Source organism: Entelurus aequoreus, linkage group LG04 (assembly GCF_033978785.1).
Source record: "Entelurus aequoreus isolate RoL-2023_Sb linkage group LG04, RoL_Eaeq_v1.1, whole genome shotgun sequence".
NCBI lineage: Eukaryota > Metazoa > Chordata > Actinopteri > Syngnathiformes > Syngnathidae > Entelurus > Entelurus aequoreus.
The window spans coordinates 63399693-63417962 of record NC_084734.1 but is presented as its reverse complement, the minus strand read 5'-3'; the positions used below and the strand labels follow the sequence as shown (position 1 = coordinate 63417962).

General features: G+C 34.9%; 1 protein-coding gene across 3 annotated transcripts in view; it reads right to left on the bottom strand.

Annotated features, from left to right (window-relative positions):
• Positions 1–11028: 11028 nt before the first annotated feature.
• Positions 11029–18270, bottom strand: part of LOC133648919 (cohesin subunit SA-2-like) — a 52751-nt gene continuing 45509 nt past the window's right edge. For all 3 annotated transcript variants that reach the window (XM_062045461.1, XM_062045460.1, XM_062045462.1), the window contains exons 33-34: positions 17544–17621; positions 11029–12572 (exon numbers count right to left, since the gene is read on the bottom strand). In XM_062045461.1, the coding sequence (XP_061901445.1) occupies positions 12549–12572; positions 17544–17621 (102 nt within the window). In that variant the 3' untranslated portion in view covers positions 11029–12548. The remainder of the gene's footprint in view (positions 12573–17543; positions 17622–18270) is intronic.

Below are 18270 nucleotides of genomic sequence, written 5' to 3'. Positions count from 1 at the left end.
CGTCGATGTGAATGACTATGAGAAACCTTGGAGAGGACCGCATATGTGGGTAACACCCCCCCCCCCCCCTCTCTAGGGGAGACCGAAAGCAATGGATGTCGAGTGGGTCTGACATATTATTGTGAAAGTCGAGTCCATAGTGGATCTAACATAATAGTGAGAGTCCAGTATATATATATATATATATATACCTGTATATATATATATATATATATATATATATATATATATATATATATATATATATATATATGTTTTAGTATATACAGTATATACATCTAAAGACCAAACTTGGGGTAATACATAGGTGACGTATATTATTATTATTTTTATTAGTTAAAACATTTCATAAAACATATATATATATATATATATATATATATATATATATATATATATATATATATATATATATATATATATATATATATATATATATATATATATATATATATATATATATTTATATATATATATTACATATATATATATAAATGTTTTAGTAATTTCAAAAAAAATCTAAATGGCCTCCATATACTTCACTTTTCAGTGTGCGCCTCTTACTGGAAAAAGTTTAGACACCCCTGATCTAAAATATTAGAAGCTCTCGAATATTTATACAAAAATCTATAAAAATATCAACAAAGTTCAGTTAGTTAATAAAATAAACAAAAAAACTAAATTATGAATTAATTGGAAAAATTACAACAAATTATAAACACTGGTAAATGTGTCACTGAACATTAATATAATTTTTTGACGGACTCAGTTATGCAGTTAAGCAACTGTACTATAATTATTTTTATTCAATTACTACATGGAGGAAAAAACAACAGTACAAATGTAAGACAAAAGAGGAAAAACAATGGTATGTAATGAGAGAAAGCTGGAATGTTCTAAATAATAAAAGTAATATAATGAGTCACTTATAATACAAAGCTGACACAATATCTGTTTTTAGCATTTTTTTTAATAAAAACAATATCAATATGGTCCTCGCATACTTTGACTTTGTTAGTATGCGGCCCTTAGGTGGCAAAGGAACTTAAGTATCATAAGTATCGATATTTTGGTTTGAGGATTGATTTTAGATCATAAAGATCTGGTATCGGCAGTAGGGATATTTCAGTATCGATCCGCACCTGACTAACATGTCACACCTGTGAGGTGCATAGATTATCTCAGCAAAGGAGACGTGGCCACTAACACACATTTCGACTTTGGTCAACAAACTTTGAGAGAAATCCACTTTTACTGTCCATAAAATCATATTTGAGACTTTATCTAAACTGCCACCCTAAAATAAGAATGACACACATTCATTCATTCATGCATTTTCTGCTGCCTATCTTGTCCTGGAGCCTATCCCAGCTGACTTGGAGTGATACAGCACAGCCCAAACTGGTCGTCAGCCAATCACAGGACAGATATCATAACCATAATCATTCACACATGGTTAGTATCCATGCATGTGTGGGAGGGAACCAAAGCACTTCCAAATAATACACACACCTATCATACTTTGCACTTTACTCCCCTCCGACATTTAACACCGTGTGTGTGTGTGTGTGTGTGTGTGTGTGTGTGTGTGTGTGTGTGTGTGTGTGTGTGTGTGTGTGTGTGTGTGTGTGTGTGTGTGTGTGTGTGTGTGTGTGTGTGTGTGTGTGTGTGTGTGTGTGTGTGCGTGTGCTTGTATTTCTACCCTTCTTGAGACATCAACAAGAAAAAGTATCTTCCATATGAGGACCGGTGAACAAGTTAGGACCAAAATCATTGCATCTAATAGAGAGCCAAATACTGGAGTCTGTGAACATTGCTCCAAAGTCAGGATTTTTTTGTTGATTTAATGTGCATACAAAAGTAAACTTTGACAGGTGCAAAGGCAGCAATATATGATAAAACAAGACGGCAGCTAAAGAAGGACTTCCCTATTCATCCCCGAAAAAACCCGGCAGGTGAACAGCTGATTTTACGACTTCCGGTGCTGACCGTAAGATGAGCAAATACACTACAATACGAAGACTATAGTGGCCATTAACAGTTAGCTTCTACAGCTGGGTTTCCCAAAGTGTGGCACAGGGGTCATTTGTGGTCCGTGACTCGTTTGTCATCGGCCTTAAGCACATTACAAAAACAAAAAATAGAGATCTCATTAGCACCCCTGGTGGTGAAATCTATCAAAATTAGGGTGGTCCCAAAAAGGAGGGTGTAAAGGGAGGTGTGGCCAGCGCGCTTGCAGGAGCAAAGGTCACCGCCGCTGTCTATGGTGCTGAGGACGAGCACCATCGGATAGGGGCGGGGCATGTGCTGACGGCGAGACACAGCTGGCAGGTGATTAGATTTCACAGGTGGTACGTGTTAATCTACTCATCTGTTGTCTTTAACAGTGAGCGTCCAAGTGCAGGAGGAGGAGGAGTATTGGGAGGGACTGAAAAGTCGAGAACGAACGTTTGTCTGATGAGCTGTGGAAAAAAATTATTTAAACCTTTGTCAGCTCTGCACACCTGGCGTATGTATCAGTGGGACCGCGAGCACGCGACTTCTACAGAGGGATTTTTCAGATTGGTCAACATATGAAATAACAAGTGTACGAAAAAATTTGAAGTGCTCCCCCTCTGGCCAACATATGTAATAACAAGTGTGTGTAAGACATTGAAATGCGCCCCCTTTGGCCAAAATTTATTTTTAAAAAATAAAATAAAATATGTATTTAGAGACATACTCTCATAACTTGAAGTGGATAATGAAGATTAAAAACTAATTACAAAAATTAAAAATGAACTAAAAGCTTACCTTTTTTATATGTACATAGTATGTACATACAGTATTATTAAAGTTGTAAATACAAATCTTTATATATCTAGAAAGGGTCGTCCTAAAGATGTAGGCATTTTTCGGAGGTCTCAAGAAGGGAAAAAATGCGAGAATGTGTGTGTGTGTGTGTGCGTGTGTGTGTGTGTGTGTGTGTGTGTGTGTGTGTGTGTGTGTGTGTGTGTGTGTGTGTGTGCGTGTGCGTGTGCGTGTGCGTGTGCGTGTGTGTGTGTTGTAGTGAATGATTTCCCAGAATCAGCTGCTGAGTTACCGTACAAGCCGAGAAGATTACAACCGACGCCTTCATTAATGATTTATCAGCTGAATGCAACATTTTGTGCCTTTTTTTTCTTTTTTTTATCTCCAATGCGAACTCCTGCAAGTTTGCAGCAGCTCCGAGACTCTGAGACGTGTCTTCCACTCCATGAAAGAAACATGATTTACTGTCCGCAAGAAGGACTACTTGAATACCATGTATTCCTCCTACGTATGATCGAGTTCTCAGTCCTCCTTGACCCCGACATGTTCCTAACGACGCCTGCGCTGATAGGCCAGTGGGGGTCAAAAGGTTATCACGGGTAAATAAAACGCAGATAAAACTTTATTCAACTGAACGCCACACTTCAAATATTCATCAACTAACAAAATGTTGGTTTGTGTGTAAAACTTGTTGTAGTTCTCTCGAATTAAAAATGTTTCTACTCTCAATCTGATAAATCCCATATTGAACAACATAAAATGTGTATTGGCCCTGAGATCGGTAGGTTGTGAGTTCAAACCCCGGTCGAGTCATACCAAAGACTAAAATTGGGACCCATTATCTCCCTGCTTGGCACTCTGCATCAAGGGTTGGAATTGGGGGTTAAATCACCAAAATGATTCCCGGGCGCGGCCACCACTGCTGCTCACTGCTCCCCTCACCTCCCAGGGGGTGATCAAGGGTGATGGGTCAAATGCAGAGAATAATTTCGCCACACCTAGTGTGTGTGTGACAATCATTGGCACTTTAACTAAACTTAACTCATCTCATGCAATATGTCCTTTTTGTACACGTTTAATAAGCCCTAAAATAAAACACTGAAAGTAACAGGAATTAGTTTTTAACATATAATTGGCAAATACATGACACTTTTTTTTTTCTTTTCTTTTTTTTTTGCTGCAGCTGTTTCATATACTGTAATATTGTACATGGTATTTGGAATTTGTTATATATTGTATATATTATATACAAATATAACATAATATAATAATATATCAGTATATATGACTAACTGTATATATAATATGTAAATATTACATATATGCAGAGGACAAATTTCACCACATCTAGTGTGTGTGTGACAATCATTGGTACTTTAATCTTAATATGTTATATTTTATATTGCTACTATGGTACATTTTTAGTCTACTTTATACCTGCATTATCCTTTCCATCCTTTGTAACTGAGCTACTGTGTGGAACAATTTCCCTTGTGGATCAATAAAGTTTGTCTAAGTCTAAAATAAGCACAGGATATTTATGTTAATAGCATGTTGATATGAAGCACACTACGGTTAATCAACAAAAAATATATCATAAATGCACGATTTAGGTATACTACACATAAATATTGTGTAGTATAAGGACCTGAATGATGCCACTTCCAGTAGACCAGGGGTTCCAAACTCATTTTAGATCGGGGGGCCACATGGAGAAAAATCTACTCCCAAGTGGGCCGGACTGGTAAAATCACGGCACGATAACTTTAAAAACAAAGACAACTTCAGGTTGTTTTCTTTGTTTAAAAATAGAACAAGCCCATTCTGAAATTGTATAAATCATAATGTTGTTGGGTTGTTGTTTTTTTACAATTACCTGTTGTGGTTATATATACTTTAATTGTCATTATTTATACTTTCTGAATAAATTATGTGATAATGTTGATCAGTCAACTCATTGGTGTTAATTTCCAATCTATCAAGATAAAAAAAATTATATCAAAATCAAATTACAGGATGTTATTTATGTAGTTTGATCATTTTCCTCGACTGATGTACTAACATGTGGTTTATTTTGTACATATGTAGCATCATCTACAAATATACAAAGAATTGCTATTGCAACATCTAGTGGACACATTTAGAACAGCTGTTTCTTTCATTCAAAAATTTCAGGTTAATTTTTATACTTGGCAAACTCATCCCTCGGGCCGGATAAAACCTCTTGGCGGCCTGATCCCGCCCCTCGGGCCGTACGTTTGACACCCCTGCTGTAGACCATGTGACTTGGGGGGCATTCCTTATTATTGGTAACAGGACAAAAGGGAAGACAACTGGAGTGTGAATTTTGACTATAGGTGGGTTTATTTGAAAGCAAATGTACCTAAAGTATAGTTATGATGAGGAGTAACTGATAATTGAAATGATTAGGTTTCATGTTTCGGAGTTAATATAGATGTCTTCAGAGGGGGTGTGTGGCCACTTTGTTGATTAAGTCTAATTGCAAGAACAAAACAAATACAATTTAAAATAATACATTTTTTAATATTCCCCCGCAATTTTTCCACCAATGTGTATATACATATTATATGTATATATATATATATATATATATATATATATATATATATATACATATATATATATATATATATATATATATATATATATATTTATATATATATATATACATATATATATATATATATATATATATATATATATATATATATATATATATATATATATATATATATATATATATATATATATATATATATATATATATATATATATATATTATGTGTATATCTCCTATCCAGGGGATCTCAAAAAGCAGCTGCCTGACCAGGACTCAGAAAATCTGAAGAGACTCCTCCCACCCCCACCAAGGACTGTTTTCACTGCTGGACTCTAGAAAGAGGTTCCGCAGCCTCCGTAGTAGAACCTCCAGGTTCTGTAACAGCTTCTTCCCTCAGGCCGTAAGACTCTTGAACGCATTGAAATAATTCCCCCAAAAAATTGATTAACTGGCTGGAATATAAAGACAATAAAACATACATCCATAAACGTGGATGCATATGCAAAAGTGCAATATATTTATCTGTACAGTAATGTATTTATTTATATCTGCACCTTATTGCTCTTTTATCCTGCACTACCACGAGCTAATGCAACGAAATGTCGTTCTTATCTATACTGTAAAGTTCAAATTTGAATGACAATAAAAGGAAGTCTAAGTCTCTAATATACATAATAATGATGCAACACACTGTGGTGTGGTTAAAAATGGCAGTGGTGTGGCCACCCCACTGACTGTTCCTTGCAGTTTTAAAATAAAAACATAAATAAATAATGATATTATTATTTTCAGGTTAGCATTTGAGATAGCTAGCAAATAGCTGTCTATATTTGCCAACTAGCGATTAGTGGCGTTAGGCTTTCAAATTTGAATATCTGTGCATATGAAGGTACATTTTTCAAAACATGTATACAAGGTACTTAAGTAGGAGGTCCACACGCCATCTCTCCATCAGATTTTGGGTCCTTGTTCTGGAAACTGTTAACAGCCCCTGTTTTCAGTGATATTTAATAAATATGCAATCAGGTCAGTGTGCAGGATGCTTGACTTATAAAGAACAAATTTTACAGTTAATTTTATAGTGCATTTAAAGATTTTATTGGCTGGGGATGTGAATAGCGCTGATGCCATCAAGCTGCCTTCTAGCCATCATAAAACTGCTTCGTCAGTTTCAAGTGCATGCAGGACTTGTTTGGCTGGGACCAAGAGGGCCTGACTATCACACTGAACAGATAAGATTGAAGAAGAGACCTAATAAGACGGGCCTCTGCACAAACGTGAGGGGAGATTTGAATAACTATGCACTGACTGGTCACTTCCTTTGCAATACTGCAAATATGTCACACCCGTGGAATCTGCAGAATTACTCATATCTATCTATCTATCTATCTATCTATCTATAGTTGAGTTTACTGTGGTTTATCCGTTATACAGTGCTCCGTAGAGTGGAAAAACGTGAGGTCAGGAAAAAACACAGAGGCTATTTCATCCCTACATGTCGATTTCGCAGGTTTCCCTGCTCTTCAGGGGATTTTTTTGAAGTGTCTGTGGTTGTTACATATATATATAGGGTACAACAATGTTTATTAGATACCACCCCAACATGTCCACATTAAACAAATGCAACAAACTGGTCTCATCATGCCGGCACAGAAGCAAGGCACTACTGCGTAACAATGGCCATACCCCCATGTAATGTACCATATATATATATATATATATATATATATATATATATATATATATATATATATATATATATATATATATATATATATATATATATATATATATATATAATATATATATATATATATATATATATATATATATATATATATATATATATATATATATATATATATATATATATATATATATATAACAACAACAGACACTTCAATAAAATTCCCTGAAGAGCAGGGAAACCTGCGAAACAGGCTTGTAGGGATGAAACAGCCTCTGAGTTTTTTCCTGACCTAACGTATATACAGTATTTCTATCTATCCATCCATCCATCCATCAATAATATATATATATATTTATATATATATATATATATATATATATATATATATATATATATATATATATATATATAGACATATACATATATACACATATACACATATATATACACACACATACTTATATATACACACACATACATACATATACACACATATACATACACACATACATATGTATACATATATATATATATATATATATATACATATGTATATATATATGTGTGTATATATATATATGTATATGCAGAGGTGGGTAGTAACGCGCTACATTTACTCCGTTACATCTACTTGAGTAACTTTTGGGATAAATTGTACTTCTAAGAGTAGTTTTAATGCAACATACTTTTACTTTTACTTGAGTATATTTATAGAGAAGAAACGCTACTTTTACTCCGCTCCATTTATCTACATTCAGCTCGCTACTCGCTACTGATTTTTATCGATCTGTTAATGCACGCTTTGTTTGTTTTGGTTTGTCAGACAGACCTTCAAAGTAGGATCTAACGCATGCCTGTGTTTCGCCAATCATATACAGTCACTGGTGACGTTTGACTCTGTTTCACCAATCAAATACAGTCACTGGTGACGTTTGACTCCGTTTCACCAATCAAATGCAGTCACTGGTGACGTTTGACTCCGTTTCACCAATCAAATACAGTCACTGGTGACGTTTGACTCCGTTTCACCAATCAAATACAGTCACTGGTGACGTTTGACTCCGTTTCACCAATCAAATACAGTCACTGGTGACGTTTGACTCCGTTTCACCAATCAAATACAGTCACTGGTGACGTTTGACTCCGTTTCACCAATCAAATACAGTCACTGGTGACGTTTGACTCCGTTTCACCAATCAAATACAGTCACTGGTGACGTTTGACTCCGTTTCACCAATCAAATACAGTCACTGGTGACGTTTGACTCCGTTTCACCAATCAAATGCAGTCACTGGTGACGTTTGACTCCGTTTCACCAATCAAACAGAGCCAGGCGGTCACATGATTAACGATCTTAAGCTTACATGAACTCAACGTCAAATTTGAGGAAGCACATCGCGGTAAGTAACGTTAGTAGATATTTTGGCTGTCACCATAGGCTGATGTTAGCTTCCCTGCTATGAATCACTGTCAAATGTACATCGTGTGGGGACATTTATTAACGCACTGCAGCCTCAGACAGAGATACACACACACACACACACACACGCATGCATAGAAACACCAATCAGAAGTGCACAGTGTGTTTACCATGAATTGATTAACGTGGACCCCGACTTAAACAAGTTGAAAAACTTATTGGGGTGTTACCATTTAGTGGTCAATTGTATGGAATATGTACTGTACTGTGCAATCTACTAATACAAGTTTTAATCAATCAATCAATCAATGTTCCCAGGTGCAGCCCACACCTAACAGTTTATGGTTTGCGTAAAGGCTAACTTGTTATTTTCCTTTGTAATCTCTGCCTACTGAGCCTATGGTGCTGTTAAGTTATTGTGGCTCAATTTGCCTTAATTTTTTTTATGTTAATGTATTATTATTTAATATATATTATTGTTATAGTTGCTTAAGAGATATTCCTGGCTCTGAATTTGCTCATTGCTATTTTTATGTTGTTGTGCATTATTTGTTGCCGTCATCATTAAACGAACAGGTTATTCATCAGTTACTCAGTACTTGAGTCGTTTTTTCACAACATACTTTTTACTTTTACTCAAGTAAATATTTGGGTGACTACTCCTTACTTTTACTTGAGTAATAAATCTCTAAAGTAACAGTACTCTTACTTGAGTACAATTTCTGCCTACTCTACCCACCTCTGTGTTTATGTGTATATACTGTATGTATGTGTGGGTATATATATGTATATGTGTATATATGTATATGTGTGTATATATATATGTATGTGTTTTTATATATATATGTATGTGTTTTTATATATATATATATATATATATATATATATATATATATATATACATATATATATATACATATATATATATGTATATATGTATATATATATACGTGTATATATATATATATATATATATATATATATATATATATATATATATATATATATATATATATATATATATATATATATATATATATATATATATATATGTATTTGTATTATTGTATAGCAAAAACGTACACTATAATTAATTGTTTAATAAATACTACACTGCTAAAAGGGAGCATTATTATTCAGTGTTTCCAACAATTCAGGCTAAAATCAAGCAAAGCACTGCCATTGTAGTGACTCCCGTTTGGGCTACACTGCCCCCTTGTGTTTAGAAATTTAACTACAGTTCTGGTAAGGCCTTTATAATAATAATAATAGATTGTATTTGTATTGAACTTAACATTTTAATAACAAACTATCCATCAATATATTGAATACAAAATTATTAAAAACATATTAACGGTTTCCTGTCCAAGACGTACTTTAAAGTTACGTTAAATTATAAATGATGAAGTTGCTTAATGGACAACACCAGGATCATTTAGAACAGGATTGTATTAACTTTTTTCACTGAAGGTCACATTTTAAAAAAAAGGTCACTTAAATGTTTATTTTTTTGCCTTTTAATATAATTTAAAAATATCAGTTTTTCAAATATTTGTCACTACACTGCACATCTTTTCTGGTTTCTCCTAAACACATGATTCTTAAAGTCAACGTTGCCACAGTGGGCACTAATGTGTCTTGCCATACACTTCCACCCACTGGGCAGCTAAAGTCATCACAAAATGACACGATGGCTGATTCAGGTGCAACACCATCAGTCCATTCCTTCCATCTAGGAGTATAGAGTAAGGTGGGGACATCAAGCAACAACTAATGAGTAATAGTTTTCTTAATATTTCTGGGTATTGGTTTTGTGGCGAATTACTTAGCTGGACATCAAGCTATATTTTGACTGCAATTATTGCTGCGACTTTGGTGTATTTTTCAAAATTACTTCATGCAAATCATTCAAATGTAGTTTTTTTATATAATGTAACAATGATTTGTGGCTATTTCATTAATTTACGTCACGCAGGCTTAATGTTTGTTAAAATGTGTGAACAAATGTGAATAAAAACCTTGTATAGTGTTCCTAAAATCTTTTAGTGATTTTTCCTATGAGCTATTTTTAATCAACAATACCTCCTCTTAGGACACATTAAACCAACTCCTTAAAACATATTTGAAAAAATGAAGATGTTTTATGTTTAGAGTAACAAAAATACTGAATACAATCCTGAAGTTTATTATAATTCTTGCATGAAAAAATTAAGACAACTATTAATTTTTAGGATCAACATTTTTTCTCTGTCTTTTCGTTGTTAAATATTAAGTTAAATTAGCTGTTGTTTTTTTAATGAAAACAATTTTAGAAAAATGTTTTAATAATTTCCAGCTCAAAGTAACCATTCAAGTCACAAATAAAAACTGAATTTAGAATTGGTTTTTTTTTTTATAAAGAACACCTTATGTTGTACCAATTTCCAGCTTGAAGTAACCATTCAAGTCAAATAAAAACTGCATTTTTACTCCAAATTTGACCAGTATGAACATTAAATTATATTAAGTGTTGCTGCTACTAAATTATTGAGTAAATATTTCCCACAGTTGAAATGTGTTGATTTTTATTCAAAAGTTACTGTCTCCAGACAAGTACAAATCAAAAAACAGAGTGGGAGAAATAGACAACTCAGGGTGTAGGCAAGAGTGCAGAAACAAAAGCACAAAAAAATGGAAATAAATGAAAATTTGAATATATATACACATGATCTGATAAGGATTGATACCATATGTAGTGGTATGTACGCAACAGACAATAAACAGTACTCTGTCCTTAAAAGAATTGAGTTTTACTTACATAAAAGAATTAGGTCAAGGACATATAGGCTGCTCATCTACATAATCACATGACATTTGACCACCTCATGTCAGGTGCGCTAAGAAGCCGACGATGCACCTTTAAACATGACCACCCTGCTGACATGGAAGATTTAGCGTGACAGGAGAAGAAGAAGCATGTTTAAGGCTCAAGCATGGAATGACTACAAAATAAAAAGCTCAGTAGGCAAAACAGTTGATTAAAACGTGTGTGTGTGTGTGTGTGTGTGTGTGTGTGTGACAATTACATGTCAGATCTAAGCTTTGTCTAGCTGCCACAGCGCTGCTGAATAACTTGTTTATTAGTATGCTTCAGAGATTATATATATTTTTCGTGTACGACACCACTCAAAATCTTTAAAGCTGAATTTCATTCATTTTATCCAAACTAATTTACACATTAGGAAAGAAGGTAGAAACTCGAAGACATTATCAAGACAAAAGAAAAGGGCGAGGAGAAAAAAAAACGCAAAAAGGGTAAAAAATACAAATCTGAAAGTCTTCCTGGCCGCGTTCCTTTTCTTACATTTGTGGGACTGAAAATTGGAAAGAACATAAGCAAAGCACATATATAAAAATCAGCACCAATTCATATAGATTTTTTTTTTATTTAAAATGTAAGATTTTGACATGATGCTGCTAGATTGTATGACTTGAAAGTGAGATGGTGGCTAAGGAGTGGTCCAGATGTTGGGGTAAGCTCTAAGACGTACCCATCCTAGTCGGCATGGCAACCACCAGCGGTCATCAGAGGAGGGCACAAACAGAAAGACCTGCGTCCACTTGGCTAACACAGTACAGGCAAGGTACTACAGTCGCTTTATAAATTACTACATCACACTTGGTAACTTACTACCATTGGAGAACAAAAAAAATGAATGTTTCTTAAGTTAAAAACACACCAATCCATCCCCCGCTGGGACAAAGGAAAAGAAAACTGGGGAAAATGCTATAGAAGTTGTGGTTTCTAAAAGGCTTGGAAGTTGGATGTGGCCTGTTACACCATTAAGAAGAGGAAGAGCTTACCCAAGATTAGAAAAGTATACATTTCAAGTCCTCTCTGAGCAAGCAACACTGAGTGTGGCTCATCATTGGTCCACGTAGAGTACAAGCCAAAACTTTGTAGGTTTTTTTTTTGTTCATTTTTGCTTTTTCTTACAGAAAACACACTTGTTTTCGCATCTAAAATTCTTTTTAAATACAAAGCTCCTCTTCTCGTATCCCAGCATGAAAATCGTCTGGATGTTCCTTTAAAACATGGACACTCCAAGGACCTACGAGGAGAAAAAAAAAACATGCTTTTCACAGAGACACGCACGGCTGATATCATCACATATCAAAAGGAAGAAGAAGAAGGATGCCTTGTTGGGATTCAAATGAAAACGCAATACAATGTATTATTCCTGTAGTAATACTACATTTCAAAAACACAAATTTAAACATTTCAAACATTGGAAATCTGGACAAAAATACTTTGACTAACAACAGTTTTAGACCATTGACTTTTTATATGCACTAAATTTAAAGTAAAATTAAGTACATACAGTAATCCCTCAATTATCGCTGTAATAGGTTAGACATGACACCGATAAAGACATTTCCACAAAGCAGAAATTATTAATTATAATTTCAATAGTTTAGTTCCATAAAACATGATTACTGGACGTTCAAAAAAAAAAGAAGAAGAAAAAAGATTTTCGAATTAATCGCGATTCTTATTTGTAACGACTCTGAATCGATTTAAAAAAATAAATACATGTTTTTATTTAATATACCGTAATTTCCGGACTATAAGCCGCACCTGACTATAAGCCGCACCAGGTAAATTTAGGGGAAAATACAGATTGCTCCATATATAAGCCGCACCCGACTATAAGCCGCTACTTTTTCCCCTCGTTCTGGTCCCTGCGGCTTATACAACGGTGCGGCTTATTTACGGCCTGTTCTTCTCCGACACCGACGAAGAGGATTTCGGTGGTTTTAGTACGCAGGAGGAAGACGATGACACAATGATTAAAGACTGACTTTTCATATACCGGTAGGCTGGTTATTTTGATAACGTACAGGCGAGCACTTTGTATTACTTTGCACCGTTGTATTATTTGTACTCTGCACGAATGCTGTTCGCCATGTCAAAGATGTGAAAGTTTGATTGAATGATTGAAAGATTTATTGTTAATAAATGGGACGCTTTGCGTTCTCAAACAGTCATCTCTGTCCCGACAATCCCCTCCGTGGTAGCAGGAACCCCTATATACTACGGTAATTACACATCAAAACCCTGCGGCTTATAGTCAGATGCGGCTTATATATGGAGCAATCTGTATTTTCCCCTAAATTTAGCTGGTGCGGCTTAGTCAGGTGCGGCTTATAGTCCGGAAATTACGGTAGTCATGCAAATAAAGAAAATGCATAGAATGAGAAGGTGTGTCCAAACTTTTGGCCTGTACTGTATATACATACATGTATATTTATGTACATATATGCATATACACACATACATATACATACATACATACATACATACATACATACATACATACATACATACATACATACATACATACATACATACATACATACATACATACATACATACATACATACATACATACATACATACATACATACATACATACATACATACATACATACATACATACATATATATATATATATATATATATATATATATATATATATATATATATATATATATATACACACACATACATATACATATATAGATATATATATACACACACATACATATACATATATATATATATATATATATATATATATATATATATATATATATATATATATATATATATATATATATATATATATATATATATATATATATATATATATATACATATACCGTAATTTCCAGACTATAAGCCGCACCTGACTATAAGCCGCACCAGCTAAATTTAGGGGAAAATACAGATTGCTCCATATATAACTGATGATTGTAAGCACCCCCCGTTGAGAGGGCAATCAGGTTTCTTGCGGCAGTTACAGCTTTTGTCGGTTTTCGGCTCCTTTTCAATTGCTTTATTGTGGTTTGAAATGATTTGTCGCATGTTGTTCATGCAGCTGTATTGAACTACAGCTGCATGATTTGTCGCATGTTGTTCATGCAGCTGTATTGAACTACAGCTGCATGAACAACATGCGACAAATCATTTCAAACCACAATAAAGCAATTGAAAAGGAGCCGCCCACCACCAGGCAGAACGACTCCAAAACCGACAAAAGCTGTAACTGCCGCAAGAAACCTGATTGCCCTCTCAACGGGGGGTGCTTACAATCATCAGTTGTTTACCAAGCAAAGGTAATACGCAAGGACATTAACACATCCGACACATACGTAGGATTAACTGAGGGAGAATTCAAAACCAGATGGAACAATCACAAGGCTTCTTTCAGATGCAAAAGACTCCGGAACACTACAGAACTCAGCAAACACATTTGGAATCTCAAAGACAATAATGTTGAATACTCAATAACATGGCAAATTATTGCATCCAGCACACCTTACAACAGTGGTAACAAAAGATGCAACCTATGCTTAAAAGAGAAACTGTTTATCATATACCGTCCAGAGTTGTCATCCCTCAACAAGCGCAGCGAAATTGTATCAGCATGCCGTCACAGAAGGAAACACCTCCTAGGTAACACATGAGTCAATCACCACGCCCCCACGCCTGCCTGTACCCACCCGCTCTGTGCCCTATATAAACCATGGTATGTGAATGCTTCCATTAAAATCTCCTGAGGATTGAGGAAACCCCTCATGAAACAGGCCTGTAGAGATGAAATAGTCTTGTGATTTTTTCCCACACATACATACATATATATATATATACATATATATGTATATATATATATGTATATGTATATATATATATATATATATACATATATATATATATATATAATATATATATATATATATATATATATATATATATATATATATATATATATATATATATATATATATATATATATATATATATATACACACACATATATATATATATATATATACACACACATATATATATATATATATATATATACACACACATATATATATATATATATATATATATATATATATATATATATATATATATATATATATATATATATATATATATATATATACACACACATATATATATATATATACACACACACACATATATATATATACACGTATATATATATATATATATATACATACACATATATATATATACATACACATATATATATACATACACGAAAATCAATTCTGAATCTTCTTTCATCTCCGTAATATCGCAAAAATGTGTTCCATTTGTCAACTAGCGACGCTGAGATCATTATTCATGCGTTCGTTACATCTCATCTCGATTACTGTAACGTATTATTTTCGGGTCTCCCTATTTCTAGCATTAAAAGATTACAGTTGGTACAAAACGCGGCTGTTAAAACGCGGCTGTTAGACTTTTGACAAGAACAAGAAAGTTTGATCATATTACGTCTATACTGGCTCATCTGCACTGGCTTCCTGTGCACTTAAGATGTGACTTTAAGGTTTTACTACTTACGTATAAAATACTACACGGTCTAGCTCCATCCTATCTTGCTGATTGTATTGTCCCAGCATAGTTTTCTATTTGGGCTCCAGTACTCTGGAATGCCGTACCGGTAACAGTTAGTGATGCTACCTCAGTAGAAGCATTTAAGTCCCATCTTAAAACTCCTTTGTAGACTCTAGCCTTTAAATAGACCCCCCTTTTAGACCAGTTGATCTGCCGTTTCTTTTCTGCTTTGCGAGGGGGGGCACAGATTCGGTGACCACATTTGAAACACATTTGGACTTGTAAAATTTGATTCTCAGAACTACCTGCATGGTCTCGCTCACTAACACATACAACATATAACACCTGGCCTGCCAGAGGATTTAAAAAATTAGCGCCTCTCAAGATGCGACCGCTGTTATGTTTGCACATTAATCTTACATTAAAATGACGTTCACAAAAACGTAGGCATATGAGATGTGTTGTGGGTGTATGGATTGTTCTTGCTAGCTGTGGCTTTGTAGTTTAGTCGCCATTTCAAGTGACCGTCTCGACATTATATGGGGCGACCGAGTTTGTTGGGGATAAATGAGCGTTATCAGACGTATTATTTTCCCAAACAAATGTTTCTTCTCACAATTACATTTCACTTACATTTATGTCAATTTCCCTAATATTCTGAATTTAACAGTGGGTTCCGACATATTGGCCAATTATGTGACTCCATCCACGGTTACGTAAATCATATGGCCTTACTTTTTTTGTAGAGTTTAGTGATTATTGGTTATGCATACTAGCGCTGTGTCAAATAAAAGGAGTAACCATGATGACATCTCAAGCTTCTAGTAGATGTGCTCTTTTTTCACTCATTGGTTCCTCACTTGTTTCACCGTCACAAGTTCAGGAATTTGCATGCACTTTGCACGGCCCACTAACTGTTTTTTTTAATTATTATTATATTTTCATAATCGTGAGAGGCCATAATCAAAATCGAAACCAAAATTTGATTAATTGTCCAGTCCAAATGCGTATCCTGTTCAGAAACACTTGCGAGCTGTAGCCTATCCTAGCTGACTTTGTGCGAGAGGTGTTCACAGACACACACACACACACACACACACACACACACACACACACACACACACACACACACACACACACACACACACACACACACACACACACACACACACACACACACACACACACACACACACACACACAACAAGCAAGCATTCACACGCAAGTCTCTAATCAACACAAAACATTCATGTTTTTTGTAACATAAAGCACACATGCTAACCACATGCTCCACTGTGCTGCGCCATTCTTAGTTTGAAATAATAGCAAATGAAACAAGACACTCATCCATAAGAAGTAGAGAAATGTTTTTTGGTGTTATGTCCAGCAATGAATCATGTGAAACAAAACAATGTCCGACGTATCTGACCTGAATTTCAAGGCCGAGTGTAAGAACAAACCCCACAAGGAATTTGGAGCGCTCAGATAGCTGAGCTCGTACAGAGACGTTTCATATGCTTGGTGTCAGCTCGTTAAATGAAGCGCAGCCGCCGCCGGGACAAGTGTTGGACGGGTGGCGTTACAGCCAGTGGGGCCGGTGTGCACACATGTGTGACATTTGGCATGTAAGAAGTTGCTTACCGACTCATCCATGATCGAGGCGGGGTCGAAGTAGTCCGGCTTCAGCTCAGACCTCTCACGACGATTTTTAGACGGTGGCTGGAGGAGAAGATATTTGTTGAAGTGGCTTCAAAAATAATATATTTCATAGAATACATAGGCAGAATAAATCATGTTGACATTTGGTATGCATGCTCCACATATGTTTGATATTACATTTAGTTCTGCTTTTACACATCATGCATGTTTTTGTGGACTGGGTGTGAATTGTCAAATAGATTGGTCATGACGTTGTAATGCACTGTCAACACAATGTTTCATTAAAGAAAACACAGACTCTTTTACACGCAGCCAAACAAAAGAAGCTTTTTGATGAAGAGGATAGTTTTTCTTTTCTCATTTTCAAATGACATTCTGCAATCAACACAAGATGCTCTTGATCATTGTTGCAATCCTAACAAATCCGTGTCATCAACCATCTCTGACAAACTCAAACCCTCAAAGCTCTTGTCTTTGTGGGTTTAAGTCAACCTCTAGTTTGGGTCATTAATAAAAAGATGAAATGGATTCAAAAGAAAATGGGCAACTACACGATTGAGATGCTTACTAAACCCCCCTATCCTCTCTTCTCGCTCTATTAACCCTCTCTGTCCCTCTACTCTCTCTCGCTCTCAGCCCACCTTGTCAGTACAGACTGACACCTAATGGAGCCTGGGTTCTCTTAAAGAGGTCTTCCAAGTATGTTTTT